The sequence below is a fragment of the Neodiprion virginianus genome, chromosome 3 (assembly GCF_021901495.1).
Source record: "Neodiprion virginianus isolate iyNeoVirg1 chromosome 3, iyNeoVirg1.1, whole genome shotgun sequence".
Lineage (NCBI taxonomy): Eukaryota > Metazoa > Arthropoda > Insecta > Hymenoptera > Diprionidae > Neodiprion > Neodiprion virginianus.
In genome coordinates, this window is record NC_060879.1 from 19067513 (window position 1) to 19087115 (window position 19603).

Here is a 19603-nt window from a genome sequence, read left to right on the forward strand (position 1 = left end):
CAAATTTCTTTGACTTGCGTTGTAAAATTGCTTCTGGTCCTTGGTGGAACTTTTCCAAGAATTCTGACATTCGGATCGGAGAATGATATATCCTATTCTATATTTTTCGTACTTTAATCTTTTTCCCTTATGTTTTAAGCCTGACAGTAAATCATTTTGACACGTTCCTGGTAAGCTCAAAAGTTCTAACTTGTTACTTTTTGTTCTGTTCATTGGTTGAGGTCTCGTCGAGGGGAGCAAGCCATTCTCACCCTTCCTATAGATACATTCCCATTTAGTTCTACCCTGCTGGAAGAATGTGCGTATACGATGATGAACGTTGAAGGACAGAGGTCAAATGGAAATCATAATTATTTCAATTTCTAGGATTTCTCATACATCTGACGAAACGATTACCTGCCCACCTTTGAAGGTGGTAAAACGCGGTAGGCGTTCGTTGTACGTGGATTGTGGAAACATGCGTCCATGGTATGTACACAGAGGTGCGAGTGCGTGTTCAAATTGCATATATATAGAACACAGCAGAGAACACACGTGCAAAGGTAAGCGTCTGTACCTATCAGGCTGCATATAATGCTTGGGTATTATATAGCTGTGTTCGTAAAAGGGCGGGTTCTTAAATAAAGCCACGGACAGCTAGTTTCACTGGAGGCAGCAATCAGGGAAGATTATGGGTCTAATTATAGTTACGCTGCATTGTTTCCTTCTGAGAAACAAGAAACTTTACCTCCGTCTTATTCTTCTTCTCATAGTTTTTGTCACGAAATATCGTGTCGGTTTATAAAGAACAAAACGACATGACGAAATAACTCCGAGAGATACCTGTGGAGAGCTACCCTATACCCTACTTCTTCTCCCCCTCGATAATACTACCAAGTTATGGATATTACGATCGTACCGGCATACTTTTTACCATACCGCGAGTATGCTTCGCCTACCTCCACACTCTGTCATCGTACACGTATGCAAACGGAAGTGACTTGATACATGAAGGTGAAATGGTACGGTAGAACGTACCATTGACAACTTATGCTTGGCGTTGCTTCATACGTGCCGGACAGTTCGCAACCTTGATTGACAATGAACTTGAAAGTTTTTCTTCCAACAATGCATCAGGTCCAGTGATGAAATTGCTATCCAATTTTGTATATTTGATACTTTTAGAGAATTGCCGGCGTAAGACCTTGTTGAGTTGTCCGTGACAATTTTCGTACACATGACTGCTAATTTTGGCTGTTACAATCAGCTTCATTGATCGGATCCATCGTTATTGCGGATGACGTTTATCTGTGAAGTCAGTAATGCCGTCGTCGGTGGCATTGAATGTGTCAGAATCAATCTAAGGCTCTGTATGTACATACATCTACCTGCGATGGATTTCACACGTTCCTGCTTCGCGACAGAAGGCTTCTATATGGCGATAAAGCGTCTGTACTTTAAAACGTACAGTACCAAAATTGCTAAAATAAATGTTTCTCCACTTGATCGTACGTCGTAGTTTACACGCGTGCACATTCTGGAAACTTTACAATAGAAGATCGAGAATCCCTCTGCATTTTTCAACATCACAGGGTGAAAAGCAGGGTATATCGGGCCAGATTACAGAGCCGTCTCATTTACCTGGTGATCCAACATACCTACTTACCGATATCCCACAGTACCGAAGAGCTTGGACCCGATTGTTCGCGACTCGTACCCATCGCTGGCCGCACGGCTTTACTCCAAAGAACTCGTTGCAGGGTTTGCTCCCAATCTCTTCCCCCTCTCTTTCTCTCTCTTTCTCTCCTCTCCTCTCCTCTCGAAAGTTCTAATGTTAGGGCTGGCACAGGACTGTGGCAAGCCCGGTAGCTGGTGCCACCCTTCCCCACGTTTCCCCCGCGAGGCCCTGCGACAGGCAGGCAGGCAGGCAGGTGTGTCCGTCCGGCCGACCGTCGTCGAGCACTCCGACCGTCTGAGCGGTCCAGCCGTGTATCGCGTCGGTTGGGCCCGACGACCTACGTAAAAAAGAGCGAGATGAACAAAAGTGAATTGCCTACGAACCGGCGCGGTGCAGCCCTGCAACGCCGCCGGTCGTTGGCTGTCTCGGGGTCCGGCAGCAGACCCAACTCTCTCCGTACATACTGCACAGTGTGCAGCGTTCATGCCGAGCGAATACCGATGGTCCGCGTGCCGCGCATGGTTACGTATAGGTATGCTTATGGTACGTCGTTCGGAGCCTGGAGTTTCCCGAGGGACCTTCGAAGGTGACTCGGGGCCTTGGAGGCGAGGGTTTGGGGCATCGGGCCCTTGCGGTAGACACGTGAGCGGATGTGCTGCGTCGACTACCACGTGGTCACGTCGCCTCGTTACGTGTGCCGCTGGCTCCTTGGACGAGAAACGGTGCGGGCTGGATGGAATCGAAGTCCGGAGAGAAGAGAAGGAAAATTATGACCAGATTTTTGGGGGAAGGTTGAAAGATTTCTGAACAATGGTAGTGAAGTTCGAAAAAATCGGATGAAACAAACGGAGAAGTAAAATGGGAGACGGCACGGGCATCGCAAGGAACCGCTGCAACCGCGACGGTTGAGAGAGAATGGAAAAAGGCAAAAACTTAGCCAGACGCGCGAGACAAAATCTCAACCGGCCGAGGTCTTCTGAGGTCCTTTCAAGGTCCCTCCCTCGTCACCGGGACAAAATAATTTTACTCTAACAACCTCGACGCTCTTATACAACCAGACACTCGGACCTTGCCGTGATCCTTTCTTTCAGCCTCTATATCTACATGCCGAACCCTTTCTTTTAAGGGCGTTAGGAAATAACTACAACGAGTTTTTCTCTGGAATTCAACACGTTGACACGCCCCTCAATCTTTGCCCAGAGATATGTATGGTAATCCAAGTATTGAAAATATTATTCTTATTTCGTCCCGCTTGCGCGAGTTTTGTAGTTTTCATCACTTATATCTGTCTACCCGAGGTCCCCCAATTTTGGCGCGGACTTCTTATAAACGATTGCGTTCAATCATACGTGTTTATACACCGAATTCATATACGTAACAGTGATTCTCTTATGACGAGGAATGACGATAATCATCGACACGATCACACACGTGCGATTTTCGATCTCTCCAGGTAGTAGTGGGGAAACGTTCCGGCAACGAATTTCTTGGAATCCTATTCCCCTAACCGCCCTGACACTCTCTCATAACGAGGTAGCACTGTAATAAGAAGTTTACTTTGGTTTCAAGTTCTTTATGAATTGTTTTTATTCCCTTAAAAATTTTATGAACACGAATTTCACTGTTTTTATTATGTACCTATAGGTATATAATACGTGTACTTTGGCATCTGTGACTTCACATGGGTACCTTTGTCAAGTCTGTTGATAATTTGCTTTAATTTGTTTTCTCTCTAACAACAGGAGAATAATAATGATCAAGTTATTCTTCCGTAAGATACTAAAATATACGGTAAATAAAATGAAAAAACTATGAAAATTTTCTATTGTCGTGGTTTTGAAATTTTTTTAAATTCATTGCGTGTAAGATCATTCAGCATGGTGTCGGTAGGTGCAAATGTGTGCTCTCCACAGGGTGTGGCAATGGTTGAAATTTTGATTCGCACTCCATAATCCGTGTAGTGTGTGGTATTCCAGTGATTCGGGCTCTGTATAAGTTTTTGAAATTATCCGTAACATTCAACGTTCTTGAAAATCATGATTTAAGAAGGAACCACAACTTTACTAGAGATAATGTAAAGGTTTTCAAAATATTCTTAACTTTTGTTAATTTTAATAAGAATAAATCGATGTTAAAGTTTCACGAATTTCAGGAAGTTTGTTTATGAGTTAATTCAATTTAAAACTCCCTGAGCCGCAGTCTAAGAAGCTCCCCATTGAAGAATCACATATCATTTTAAAAGTTTGATAACTTCGACACAAGCTTCTTGAACCCTTTGAAAATTTTGCAATAATTTGGTAATACTCGTTATACTTGTCGCGATTTTCTCGACGACTTCGAATTTGTTAGTAATCTCTTTCATCGGGCAATTATTCATGTTGTTGAATTGATTGTTTTGACTGAAAAATGTCAACTCCTTGGTCGGAGACATCTTCCAGCATGCTTGGATTCATTGAGATATAAGAGCAAACGTATTTCACGACTGATGAACTTTCTTAACGTTGTTTTGCAGAGCATCTGTCTATCAGAGAAGTCTTAGAAGCTGGAAAACGAGATTTTTTCATCTAGAAATATGTAGATTAATTACCACTGACCATTATTTGAATTTAGGAATGTTTATAATACGGTAGCCATGCACCGAATGAAAACGTGTAGAAATTTCAAATCATTAGACATTGTAGATTAACTTGTGGGTGTCTCGAAAAAATCACAATCTCTCTTTTAAACTCAGACAATGTCAGAAAATTTGACATGTCATCGACGTTACTTTTGCAATAGGGTAACCGAAATATTAAACCGCCGACTTTACGTGATCGTAACATATCCAACTGACTCGTTACTTAAAAAAAAAAAATCTAACGTTCAACTACATACAAAGTCAAAGAAGCTCAGAATAATCCGGTCACATTTTCTTTCTCTCGTTCGAAAAAGAAAAAAATCTGACCTAATTTTTTCACGCCAAATACCCAATTGCTCCATTCGTACCGCCACAAAACTCATTTTAATCGTATTCCTAAAACTAAAATATTTTTCGGTTATGACCAATAGCGAAAATAGTACAGTAAGTACGAACAAAAATAACGTGTTGTACGAGGCATACGCGCACTTATCCCGTCCTTTCCTATTTTATCCTATCCTATCCCATCCTATCCTGTCCCACACCTACGGACCTACGGAGGTATAAGGCAGGTAAGCGAGTTACAGGCACGCACCTGTGTGCGTCCGGAGGAACCTACGTGAAGGAGCGGCAGCCTGAGGGACGGGGGGTCGCGGGGTTCGCAGCCTGCGGGCAACATTCCCGGGTAATGGTTGGGTTCTACCTCGGGTAACACAGGTGCTTCCCGCCGCGGACGAAACGGGCGGACGCGTAATTCTGGGTTGAAATAGTAACGGAGTCGAAACGCGCGCGCGAGCGATCAAGTCTCGTATACCGGGACAGTCTCACGAGACTTGAAAATCAACCGCGCATGCGCAGAATAATTCAATCTCATTGGTCGGCGAAATATTCTCGCAGCGATATTCTTGTCCGCGATGCAGGGGAGCCAACGTACGCAAAATATGTACGTTTGAATTTTCAACGAGCATAAGCATTAAATTCCGACCGTTCTTCGAAGAATCAACTTTCCGACCCGGTAACAAATGCTTCGCAAAACTTTCCGAGTCACTGTCTCGATTATTTGAGATTCTAACCTAAAAAATTCGTATCAACTGCATCGCCGCCAGACACAGTTTGACAGCTGAAAACTCGGGATGGCCAGCCTGTACGCACGCGCAGTTGAGTTTCATGTTTTAAGAGATTGTCCCTGTATATTTGGGCGGCATCGCATTCTGAAACGGTGATGGGCGATATCATCATTCGTCAATCATAAATTACAAATAGCAAATATAATTAGTCCATGGCACTTGGCAGTCAAATGTAGATTGAAAGTCGTATTCTTTAATTTGAAAAAACACTAAAATTCGAATTATATTTATATTTTGTGATCAGGATAAGGTAGAATACAAGTCATATTTTTATTTATATGTGAACATATTTCGTTCGTACAATAATACTCACATACGTTCGTACGTGTTCGTAAATTTCCGCAAATATCCGCGTACTTGCAAGAAACTTTATGTTCAATGCAGTGATCGATTATGTTCAAAATTTGCAGCCGGATCGAATGAAGATATCGATTATATTTGAAAATTTTTATCAACCTGAATGCAGATTTAGTTTCTGGAAAAAATTGTAGTTAAATCAAAATCTATTACCGATTACAAACGTAATTTGTATTGTTTGTTACATTTTAAATACAATATATGTATAAATGACGCCTGAATTACAAAATATAAATGTAATTTGCCATTCAAATGTCATTAATTACAAACTGTAATTACGGGTGGCTTCCAATACTGCTTTAAACTTGTTTTACAGTTTTATTACAATTGTATCGTTTATCCCTGATATTCAGATGAGTTTTCAATCGGATAGAATCGCACCATACGTCGAATCAGATATCCAGTGCTAGATTTTTTTCTTAAATGAGCACTGCTTCAGTTATTACTAAGAATAGAAACTAATAAGATAGAAACGACAACGCGGTAAGTGAATACGGAATAGGAATATTATTGAAAAAGTTTCACTTCTGTACTCGCAACGAAATTTATCTACAGTTTTTGCATGCTTATGACATCATAAAATAATAGTAGGCAACGATTTATAATGGAGAATTATATTTATAAGGTATTTGCAATATCAGCGAATATTCGTCCTTCTTGTTCACTTGTTACAGTTTTACAATTTACAAGGTTGAAATATGTAGAACTTTCAATTTCTAAAAAAAGAATTCTCCTAGGCAAATATATTCAGAACATCCCCAAACATTATCTAACATTTGGATTCGTTTATTTATTGTAAATCTGAGGTCTGTACGCATTCAAAAAGATATGATCAAAACTTTCCGGTGATCCATTCATTCGGTTATTAATCTGGCTATTTATTTACTTAATATTGTAATTATTAGGAAAATGAAAATGTTACTAGTGCAGGTGATGAAATCCAATCAAAAAAAAGTTATGAAAGTGGTAACACCCATAATGCATAATTGAAGTAAAATCAAATACTACCACCAAAAATCTCTGCTTTAAAATTTTCATTCCAGAAAAGAGAAGGAGCAAATACAAAAACCAGATGCCTGAAATTATTATCAAATGCAGAAAAAGCTCTCTTATTACCATTTTTTCACAGTAATATTACCAAAATAAATGCAGCTTAGCTGCAACTGGTCTGAATTGTTTAATTTGAAATGAATTATTGGCTACTTTAAACTAGGCACAATAAATCTGAAAATCTGATTCAATATCACATTGAAAACAAGTGGATAATTTTCAACGTGAAAAAACGAATCATCCCCTTTTTTTTATTTATTCGATACTTATTACCACGACTTCTTTTTCGTCCTTATTATTTTTTTTTTTCACTCAATTCCAAGAACACAGCATTCCGTGTATAAAAATTCAACACACTGTAATTTCTGTATCAGCATCGGAGCCATATTATACATCTAAGAAATATAAGTCAATCTATGTATAACCAAGTCTAACAAGGGTGTGAAAGCGAATGTTGACAGAACCTAGTCAAGGGTGAAAAAACCGTGCGGAGAATAGCGTACCTTGATTTCGTTTCTACCTCTCGCTACCGCGCGAGCAAACATCCCATAATATTTTCTGTACTTGTACGCTGTTTACAGACACGGTTAAAGCAAACGAACGTCGTCTGTTGTGAAATATTTCGTTGATTCAAATTAACCGATTGTGTAGCAGGACTTGTGGGTGGTTGTAGTTCACGCGTTTATATTTGTCGAATAACTACGTTATAATATAAAGTCGCCCTGCGACAAAACGAAAGTCAAATTATTCACGGTTATTACACGTATGTATAGTATTTATTATACTGTTTCAGATTAAGGCAATTTCTGTTTGATTTTTTATTTTGCTCGAGTACGGTGGATTAGTTTTTGCTCCATTGAAAACCCTCTTGAAGTACAGAACTCTCAACTCGAGTCTAAGAGGTACGTCATTCCATTAAATCCCATTGAAAAAATGTGTAAAAAATAACACGCTTTTCAGTTTCTTTGCGAAGTTTTCTAAAATCATCGTGCAATACGGTTTGTCATTTGGACCGACATCGTTCTAATATAAATAAAAACATACTTGTTTTAGTCGACCTCAGAAGGCTGGCTGGTCCGCCATTTTTCTAAGATGCGGTTTTTGGCTGCTCAAACATAAATAACGAAGAATTACTATTTTAGAATGCGATCAATTAGCTAGCCGGCGATATCTAAACAGAGAAGTTCTGTAAATGACTCGACTCAGATGATTCATTTAGAATCTATTTACAAATCGAAATTAGTTAAACGATACTCTTTTTTTTAACTCAAAATAATGATTCTATCATACGACCTCTTTGAAGCTATTAGCATAATGGTTAGGCCATCGTAATTGAAATTTGCTACATCCCCATTTTTCGTAGGTTGAGCAAACGTTGCTTTAGCTAAATTCAATTCGATTAACCTCACAATCAATTTGCGCCATCCTATTTCGAATCAAAGAGTCACTTCCTTCCTTCTTTCTCAATCAGAAATAAAAGAAGACCGTTAAAGTTTCACCGCCGATGATGAAATTTTTACTCCATACCTTTCTTTGATTTTTTTCACCTGCTCCCTTTTCCTGTCGCCTTATAAAAGTCCGATAATCTTGATCTCGGTATTCGTGGGGTCTTAATAGAATGGAATCAATTCGAACCCTGGTAGCTATCCGCCGCCGCTGCGGTGTACAAATAGCTTCCAAATTGGCTATTCTTCTTTTCTAGTGCGAGCTGACGGTAGGATCGGGCAGCTGGCAGATAGGAGGATGCCCGAATTCACCCTCTCCTTGGAAGAGGCTGAGGCGATGGACCCGCGTCTGTCTCTCTCAGTCTCCTCTCTTCTCGGGCTCAACCTGCTCAGATACCTTCGTCCCTTCCTCATCCCTTCCCTCTAAGGAATGCGGTCCGCCGCGCCGTCAACTTAGACATTCGACGCCGTAGATCTACCTGCCGATCGAAATGTATGCGCCAAATCCATTTCGCACTTATTCCTTGTCTCGTAGTTAATACGTCATTCTCCCTCGATAACACGCCATTTTGTCTTTCGAAATTGAGAAGAAGCGGTGTAACGTCGCACGGTGAGAATAGTATACTAAAAATGCACGTATCATACTGTAATCAGATGGATTTGTCGTTGCGGTAAGTGGATTAATGTTATACTGTATGTACGTGGAACATGCGATACAGTTTTAGAACGAACAGTGTTTTAGAATTGGAATAATCGTTATACGGGCATAGAAAATCCATCTGTTACCATGCCTTATCCGAATGTTCGGTGTACAATATGGTTCTGGTAACTTTACCGCGCATTGATGAGGATATTAACGAGTTTGAATCCTTTGGATTTTGAGGTAGACGATGCTACTTATTTCAAGAGTAGTACATCATCTTTGTTCTTTGACACGTTGAATTCATTTTCCTAACGGAAAGTATATCGTAAATTTCATAATACTTTTCACACCTCTTCAGAATAGGCGTTCAAGTTTCCCAGTGACCAAATACGAGGTGTTCTCAATTTCCTTGGGCCACTTGTCTCCACCAAAACCAATGGTCATCAGCAATTTACAACGTTCACATAATTGTGACTGATGTAACCGTATTAATCAAATATCGCTGTCCTCTAGGCAGTTGGTATACTGAACGTAATCCAGCGTCGATTAAACTAGCATAACCCACTGTCTGGATAAGATCCATTAAGGAAAGTTGAAGAATAAGTTGCACCTTCGGGCCTGACAATTCACGTCAGTTATATTGGTGACGTGTACAATCTGTGATTTGTATAAGGAACGATGTTCGCCTTCCCTCCCTTTTCCCATCCGTCAGGCTTAAATTATATCTTGACAGGTGAATTTAATATGGTCTAATGAATGTAAACTCAATTTGTCTAGCGTCGATAGCTCCGTTTAATTCATCATGTTCTGTCGTCTGGTGGTAAACTGGTATCTTCGTCGTGTGTCCAATTCGACGATAGTGTCGTCTGGCCGCTGAGTAGACACCTCAATTATCTCTATTGTCAACGCTAATCTTTACCGCCCGTTTTCATTTAATTCTCCATGAGACTACAGTGCTCCCAAGTTCCATTCCTCATATACCTGTTGTTCATTCATTTGTTCCTGTTTTTCAGCATGTTAAAAGGTAAATTTTATTTTACCACGTTGGCACACGATCGATGTGTCCCTTCCGAGAAATTCAAGACCAAAGGCCTGAATACTAAAGAGTGCTCACGACAAATGCCGATTGATCTTATGGCTGCAACCACCTGCGGAAATCCGTTCTGCATTTTTTCTAGGTGCAATGGATCTAATCATATATATGGACCCTCGAGTTATTCATCAAAAAACGACAAGCTTGTGAGAGAAAATATTACAACTCAAGGTCGGATGGTCACAATGACTCATTGTTAGTTCGACAGCTTGATTACAACAGTCGACAAGAATATACTGAATTCCTACAGTCTCAAGCCTGCCTATTCATGAGCTCCCTTGGTAAAGGAGGTCCAATTTCGTTCAATTCATACTCGAGCTGCTCCGAGTCTCGCACTGTTTAGGAGACTGCAATGCCTACAATTACGGCGAGTCAGACCGTCGATCCGATCGATTCCCTGTATGGTAACGCCCAGTTCCAGTTCAGAACACGTCGCCTTGTCGTACGTGTCGTAGGGTTTGCCCAAGTAGGACTCGTGTGGGCAGGACAGGTTTTAGGCCCTCTCATTCAAGAGCTGCAGGAACCCTCGGGCGCACGCGCGCGTCCACGTCTCTTTCATTGTTTCTTGGTCATTTAGGGGTATCGGTATTTGGGCCCATCAGTCGGGCGTGCAAAAAGTCGAGTACACGAAGAATGAAGGGCACTGTACATCCCGCTGCCGTGCCGGTTGCTTAAACCCGAGACCAGTCTCTCCCCCATCTCGACTCCGATCCTCTCGTATCGGACGGGGAACGAAGGCAATTCGAAAGAACCTCCAGAAACAGTCGGTGCTCGGTGATCCGGCGCACGTGAATGTCTTGAATTTAAGCGAACCTTAACGTCTGGTCTCAGTGTCTAAAAATAGATTCCATCATTCCATACGCCCTGCCGACGAGGTACTCATTCCGAAGCTTGATTGTCTACGGTGAAATGTCTTCTTTCATCGAGGGGCTGTCCGCCTGGAAATCACTTGGAAATCGTCCGTCAATGATTCCTAATATTCATAAGTAGCTTGACTTCCACTGGTTTCCAAACGATTCCTAATTGTTGAAAGGTATCATTGATTTTCAAGTAATTCACCATATTGGGAGGTTGCTGGACGTCCACTAATTTTCAAGTCATTCCTAAACGTTCAAGGTCGTTCGACGTTTCACCGATTTTAATTATGCAGTGTAAACCTACTCTCCTTTATAAAGCTATGTTGGTTTAAATCGGTTGAACAGATAGGCTTTGTTTGATTAAAATCTTATGGAAAACTTTTCCGGTGATCCTCTTATCATTTATATTTGACCAACTATCACTTTGTTATCAGGCCCTCCTGCGCAACAGTTATGCGGCGTTACTAAAAAGTTGTCATTCTTGATTTGCACATCACTATCGTAAATTTATAATGAAACATACCGTAAATTACATACTCATTTGTGTGCACTGCCTTGAACGGGGTGTATTTTTGATCTCAAATAACGACGCTAAATCCAACCTAACCTAATCTTTTTGCCACAGACGACATCGAGTGGGCAATGGAACAGCTTCCGAGACAGACTGTGAAATTTTTGTACTTTTTTTTGCGATCATAGGTATGTACCTCTACGGGGGCTCAGTTCGCCTGAAACTTAATGTACAAGTATTGTAACGAGGTGGCGCGTTCCGTTCATTCTTGAGTAAAGACGGCGCCGCCGTAGAACGAACTCGGGGAATTCTGAATCAGCGAACGAACCCGCAGTCATAACAATTTGTGGGAAATGCAGGCTCCTCCGGTATTTCTTGATTGTGCCGCAGCAATTTTTCAATTAAAGGTTATTTAATGGAAGCGTTTAGCATTTCATATTGGGTACCGGGCTTTGAGAGTGAAAGGCCTCCTCCTCGTACCCTTGGCTCAGCTCTGCACCGACTCTGCTAGCACACTTTTTCTTCACTTCTCACTCGCAAGCCAATCGGTGGTACGTACATCGGAAATTAATAGCCGCGAGCAACTGTTTCCGGTACCACAGACAACGATTAATTTTTCCAGTAAACATGTACACTTGGGGACAATGAATCTGAGACGGCTTATTTTTTACACTAGATAGTTATGTTGGCAACACTGAGAAACCTACAGCGCCATAGCGGGACGAGCGCGAAACAAACTCAATCTCAACAAACATAACGTAACCCATGACCGTCGAATCTAACCTTAGAACACGTGTCAGTCTAACAAGTAATCTCCGCGATTTTTCTAAGGTTAGATCCGACTGTCATGGGTTATATTAAATTTATTGAGATTGAGTTTCTTTCGCGCTCGGCCGATTATGGCGCTGTAGGTTTCTCTGCGTTACCAACGTAACTGTCTAGTGTAAAAAATTAGCCGTCTCAGATTCATTGTCCCCAAGTGTACGATGCATGTATGTATACGATATACATACAGAGTGATTATCTATCGACAGAATAGTCCGTCGTCTGCTTTAGTTCAATGCGCATGCGCTAACATTCGAGAGCACTACGTATGTAACCTCAAAAATGATGACAGCTGTCGACGTTGAACGCAACTGCCAGTGACAATTGTCAAAATTTTTTAGGTTACGTCCATGACGGTTGGTCACCCTGGCGAACAACTGCTCTCTGACTGTAGCGCATGCGCATTAAACCATAGCAAACGACAGACGATTCTGTAGATAGATAATCACACTGTGAGTACAGTGAAACTTCTCAATAGCGGACATTTTCGGAACTAAAAATATTGTCCGTTATTGAAGAGTGTCCGCTATTCGGAACAATATTAACGTGTAAATTGTGCTTCAGGAGATTATTAAGATTGTCCATTGTGAAGAGGAATCCGTTGTTGGGAGGTGTTTGTTAAGAAAAGTTTCACTGTATATTTACTTCGATACATACTGCGTGTATTCGTAAATAATCATACAGGCGCTGTTTGAAAACTGATGGAAATTTCGTTTCTCTTATACTTTGCTTTCGTGGTATGTTGTAGACGGCGAGTATCTCTTTGTGGACCCTGAAAGTAAGCTGAGCAAATACGCACCCAAAAATTGGCGAAGTTCTCATACATACGTGAGTATATTTTCATTATTTTACTTGGCAATTTTCAGCGAATGCACCTGTAACTAGCGTGCAATCCTCATGCAATTTCAAGTCGACTAATCAACTATTTTTTAATCCGTTTCGACGAATTAACTATAACTTAAGGAGATGTTGTACGCCGACGAAGTGAGCAAACCTTTTTTTACAGTATCCATTCGACAATTTTAACCTGCGAATAAGAATCCTACGATCTTGTGACTTAATTGATATAGCGGCATCAAATCAGGTTTGATATGTTTAATCAGATTCTATGCACAGTTATCGTGACTATTTTGTTTTCTTCAATCTTTGATTTTCATGTTTCACTCGCATTTCAATGTCAAAAACATGACCGGTTCCTTTTTAATGACATGTTTCAAAACGAACAATATAAGAACATGTTTTATTTCCAAACAACGCGATAGAACTAGGGAAAAAAAAATGCTAGAAAAATAGGGAAAAGAGATATGAATATTCGGAATACCAAAGTGAAAAAATTGAAAGTACGGGCCCGTTAAAATTAGCATTTCTTCTTACGGGTGCAATGGCTGCCCGTCAGCCCGTTAAAAAAAAGCCCCTCCTCGGCATCCGCGATCCCTGTTTTACGTCCACTTAACTCGGTAGCATCCATGCTCTCCTACAGCATCCTCGTCGTCTCTGGAGGCAGATACACTGCATCGTGGCATCAACCAGCAACACATTCATACTGGCTATCTCCGAATCTGCCCTGCATCAGCCAGCGAGCCAGCCAGGCACTAATGATGGCCCACCAATAACCAATAAATACTCGCTCGGTAACACAGGCTACCGCGCTACGTTCTTATCTCGTTGAAACATCTTCACCCAAGATTTTCCCCCACAGTATTCTAATAAAGTACCATCGCTACGCTTCTCACCTTCGCTCGCTCCTCCGGTCTTCATTATTATTTATTTATTTTTGTCTTTTTTTTTTTGTTTTTTTTTAACACGTACTCATTTGTGGTACTGTATTTGTCGGTATTGCTGCTGGAGGCTCGACGGCTATGTTTGATTTGTTTATAGGTATGTGTGGCACAAATCAACCTCCGTAGATTAGTTACGGTTTCCTGTCTACCTGCTTAATGTGCAACAAAACAGGCATTGATCAGACGAAGCTCAGCCTCTTGGACGGAAATGATGCAAAAATTGATGAGAAACTTTTTATCGGAATTACATAATGGTGTTAGTTCATACCGTCATTTGTATCGGTATTTTTTTTTTTTTTTTTTTTTACTCTTAGAATCGTCATAATTTACATAAGATAAACTTATTATTGTTACTCAAAATTTTATTCAGTTGTTAATCAGGTTCTGATCCAGACAATGTGGATTTTTCCGTGAAAAATGATGTTAACTTTTTCAAATTGTAAACATAACGATGGGTCTATATTGAAAATTCATCGATTCTAAATTTTTTTTCACTGCCACGGGAACTGTTTTAATACACAATGTAACAAGATCAGCTTAAATGAGACTTTCCGAGTTTTTGTTTTATCACGTTTCTGTTTTCATCACAGTTTTCAACCCGACTCTACGTCCATGCATCCTTAATCAACTTCTACGCTTGGGATCGTTGATGAAAGGCATGACGAAAGAAAGAAAGTAGTCTTAGAATTTGAATAACTCTTGTGAAATTCAGTAGCGATAATCATCGAGTACCGGAAGAATATTCGCACGAATCCGTCAGAGGCCATCAAATTGACTCGATTCGAAACGGTGTAACGATCGTAACGGATTAGTACAAGTAATTATCACGCTGTCTCTGTTCATATATCATGATTTTTATAATCTTCGAGGAGCAATTTGATTCTTGAGTTAAATAAAACACGGCCCAGGCGTAACGGACGTTCGTTATAACTGGCCCAGCGATAGCAGAGGCTAGACCGAGTCGTTGGAAGTTACGATGCTTTAATCTTCAGCTACCGAATTTCCGGCGGCCTCGTCCTGGCCAGCATGCAGGAATCAGCCTTCGGTTTGTGGGCCACACCGTCAGTGTATTCCCTGTTCGTTACACAGAGTTGGGCGCGTTCTACGCCGAGCGATCTTAGCTGGCTGCCTCCGGAGATGATGAATCGGGCACTTTAATCCTTGCCTTCGGAGTAGAGGATCTAATTTATGGTAATGAAAGATCAAGACGTACTTTTGAGTGGGTAGCAAAATGCCTCTTGGCGCAGCAACAACCTGACTGGTACTGCACTGACTGCGCTATGGTGTTTCGTTTGGAAAGGATATATATATATTTTTTTTTCTTTCTCTCACTACCACTTGAAAAACTTGTTAATAACATGGCAGAAAAAAATACTCGCAGAAGGATACCTCTCAACGTAAAATTTTAAATGGTGGACCACGGCGTGCTTCCTTTTACCATTTAAATAACATTTGGTGAACGGTAATATTTCAAACAAACTTTCGCCATTCAGCCGCGTTTTTCATGGTTTTTTAAAATTCAATCGCGGAAATATTTTTTAATGAATTCAGTGCCGTTTGAATCTTTCTTACAAGGTCAATCGATAGCTAAGCCACTGAAGAGGTTTCGAGATGAACTTTTACATAAAATTGATTTTCAACAGTCATAACTTGTGGAGAACCGTTGAAGCTACAGACTTTGCTCTCAAGACATTTTTATTATAAAAAATTATAATCCTCTACAAATTTCTCGTTTGAATATTGATTTCAACCTGAATAATTCAGCCACTGAAGACGTTTAGAGATAAATTTATACACGACGTTTACTGGTTTGAAATTTTTGAACCTCTCAAGCTACGGATTTTGCCGAATTATTAAGACTTTATCAGAGAATCTTAGACTCTGTAAAATGCTTTCAGGATCAAGTCAAAATGATATGTTTTCACGTTATTCAAATGGGAACACTTCCAATTCACAAAGCAGGCTTCAAAATTGGATTCCAGAATATCCTTCGGTTAGGATTTCTTCTTTTTTTTTGTTGTATAAAAAAAAAAAAAAAATCACGATGACTGGAAACCCCGCATCACAACAACTTTGGATTTTCTGTTACGGCTGGTACAGTTTCGGATTCCGGAATTCGGCTTAAACGGGAATCGAATTTAACGAGGCACAGGCGGCGGTTCATTTTACACCTGGATTTTACTGTGCGCAAACGGAGTCCAGGCTCGGTCCACCGTGTTTACGGTGTACAGTCAATAACTTTTATCCCGCCGCGCCGCCTGTTCCACCATCCTTGTATTCCAACTGTATACCCATTCCATTCGGTCCTCTCATTTCTTTTTACGACAGTATCCAAAGCGAAGAATCCTCCCATACAGTCTCTGTAACACATCCTAAACGCAACACTACATATACCCGAGTTCACTACAATTATCCTTCGGCTCCTCGATCGTAAATTACTTTGGGTTATTTTTTAGTTTACCTTTCTGTGATTCGGAACTTCGCGTGTTTTCTGATTTCTGCCATTTTTGAGGAGTTTCAGTCTCTACCGTGTACCTAGCGACAATTTATTTGAAATTAATCTTTTCGTGGCATCGCTTCTGAGTTACAAGTCTAAGTAAGTCAAACGTTCTTGAGGGTTCGACTTTTTTCAAATTCTGGAAAAATTCTCATATATTTCACTTTAAGATTGTTCCTACCAGGCAACAATTCTTATTTACTTAAAAAAATTTTTTATTCAAAAACATTATTAAAGTTTTATAAAATCTTTCATTAAGATAAAAAATTTATATATTCTCTATTTCGATTAATTTGCAATAAATATTCTGATGGATTTCATCATCTATTTATTCACTTCCTTACAGTACACCGGTAGTTAACGATTAGAATTATTTTAGCTCATACCACTTCAATATTATGGAAAAGTTATAAAAAACTAGTTCCACCTTCTACATAACTTTGACGTGGTTTCAAGAGTGGAAAGTGTTTTAGAATTTTTTCAACGTTTTCAAAACGTTGAACACGGATTATTATTCACTTTTTTTTTCAAATTTTTTAAGTGCTCAAAAAATAGGTAAAATAAAAACAATTTCTTCATATTTCTAATCGTAAAGTAATCGCACCAAACAATGAAGTAGAAAATAATTATCTTTAAAAATTTTTTTTTGTCCGTCAGAATTACACAGAATAATAACCAATACGAAAGTTTTTTCGTTTTCTTGCTCATAATACTACCAAAAGAGAAGGTTCAATTATTTTCGCAATTTTTTTTTTTTTTTTAGACATCGTATTGAATACGATCTTCTCATAATTTTTAGTTGTGTTTACTATTATACAGTTTTCAAGTTTACTTCCATTTTTGATCGCGCTGAAAAATATAGTTCTGGCTACTAAATGAAAATGACTTTTGTAACTGTAATCAAAAAATCTACTATACGCGTAACTATTCCTCTCGATTATTTTTACTCGTACTATATTTTCTTGTCCATCATCCATTTTTTTAATGCCATTTTTGTCTGAAAAAATATAGTCAACCAAACAGATTCAATATAGCACTAGATAACTAGCCAAACGTAGTATTGATAACCATAATCACACGAAATCGCTACTTGCACCACATTTTACTGGAACTTGCCAGCAATTGTGACAAATGAAATTTTCTCCCGCCTACCGAGAGCAAAGCTTTTATACCTTAATTCCTGACATTAGTGCCAAAGGCAACCTAATCTTGTACCTTTTTCTTAATTATTGTCCACTGTATTTTTCATGACTCTTTTATTACCTTGAATATTCTCATAGAAACTGTCCACCCCCCCTCCACCTTTCGTTCGTTTTTATTTACTCATACATAGAACGCGTATACCTACATATATATATATAATCGTTATTTTACCCCGGGGTAATAGCAGTTTCGTTGATTTTAATGCCTATCTAACTCTGGTCCTCGGCATTCAGCTAGAAATACTTCCTCCGGTTATCTAGCCCGAGGCATTTGTGCTGTACAGGCTGGCACGTCCGACTTCAGCCTTCTTTTGCTCAATCAAACTGAAATTAGTTTGCGGCTTTACACCGATATATTCAGCCGCTTGATCCACGAAGCCTCGATTCTGAGAAACGGGGTAATAAAATAAATAGTAATAAAGAAATAAATAAAATAAAAAAAACATTCTTTTGAAATTACGCTCTCACGTATGAAATGTCTCGATGCAAACACCCCGGACCACATCGTTCCAATTCGCCACTTTTATATCACCAATTTTCTCCGAACACCTGCCGCTCGGTGCTACCACAAAGCTTCACTCGTCGATTTCAGCGGGATCAATCATCTCAGTTCGTACATTTTCTAGGTATTTCTGATCCCGATGCGATCCTTCGGAGCGTAAACCGATCAGCGAGAAAGCAGAATCAACATATTGCACATTCGCGCAGTGATTCAGATTCATGGAAATAATTATCGACACGAATTTTTTCATTCCCGAAAGAGGTGCATACGCGAGGGACCATAATTTTGTTTATCATTATACCTTCAGTGATAATATACTTGCATTAGCCAATACCAGGAATCCTCCATGAAATCAGCCATTGCTATTTCCATCCTACAGCTGATCGTCAATACTTCTAACAATTGGTCAAATTTATGTATTGCTTGTGAGTACGTTTTGTGTTGAAATATTTTTTCTTCATATCTCAACCATTTCGGAATTGCATTCTTTTTTTTTTTTAGATACATCTACAGATCTATAAAAATATCTAGTTATCTAGGAAAAAAAGAAAAAAAGTGTGTGTGTCAGCTCCGACGCACGACTGGAGCTTACTCCTTACGAACGATAATTATGATATATAGCGAACAGAAAAAGAGGGTTAATGAACGCATCTTCCAAGATGATAAGAGAAACAAACACATATCTGTAATTATTCGAATTATTTATATTACTTCAAAAATTTCCAAATTTTGAGTGCATATCCGTAATGAGTAACCGCAAGAACCCCTGAGTACCAACTTTTGTTCCCGTCAAACGATTTTTTACATTTTCGGTCCGCCATATTGGATCCGCCATCTTGATTTTACAACTTTTGAGTGCAGATTCGTAATTAGCGACTCCGAAAACCCCCGAGTACCAACTTTCGCTCTCGTCAAACGAGTTTTTGCAGGTTTGGTCCGCCATCTTGAATTTTCAAATTTTGAGTGCAGATTCGTAATCAGCGACCCCAAAAACCCTCGAGTACAAAATTCAAGTCGATAGCAAGTAAGGAAAAATGTGTGCCCGCCAAGGGTTAATATAAGTAATATAAAATATTATATAAATATAAAATATATTAAATAAATTAATCAAAAATGATAAAAACACTAAATAAAAGATCTAGCTGTTCGTATTTGAAATGTATATTATTCATAAATGTAAACGATAAGCTTACCAATTAACCGCATCCGTGTGTTTTTCGGATTCTTCTTCATTATAATCTAAATCAGTTTCTTCCATATTTTCAAATATTTTGACGTGATAACGTCACGTCTTATAAATTCATACGCATGCACACAACACACACGTACAAACATACTCACACATTCAACTCTCAGACCGGAGGTAGTGAACTATACAGTGAGACTACGAAGCACCGCACAAAGAGGAGACCCCGAGTACAGGATACGCTGTGTAACGT

The 19603-nt window shown here is 39.6% G+C and overlaps 2 protein-coding genes across 8 annotated transcripts in view; one reads left to right on the forward strand and one right to left on the reverse strand.

Moving 5' to 3' along the window:
• LOC124300089 (protein expanded-like) overlaps positions 1–19603 on the forward strand; it is a 140955-nt gene that overhangs the window by 101153 nt on the left and 20199 nt on the right. For all 5 annotated transcript variants that reach the window (XM_046753753.1, XM_046753756.1, XM_046753757.1 and 2 more), the window contains one exon: positions 12931–13010. In XM_046753753.1, coding sequence (XP_046609709.1) covers positions 12931–13010 — 80 coding nt within the window. The remainder of the gene's footprint in view (positions 1–12930; positions 13011–19603) is intronic.
• The window catches only part of LOC124300090 (putative sodium-dependent multivitamin transporter), a 68003-nt gene that overhangs the window by 38316 nt on the left and 10084 nt on the right, over positions 1–19603 (reverse strand). Inside the window, exon 2 of one of the 3 annotated variants that reach the window (XM_046753765.1) lies at positions 1646–1994. The exons of the other annotated variants lie outside the window; for them this stretch is intronic. The gene's annotated coding sequence lies outside the window, so the exon portion shown is untranslated. The remainder of the gene's footprint in view (positions 1–1645; positions 1995–19603) is intronic. 3 annotated transcript variants of the gene reach the window in all.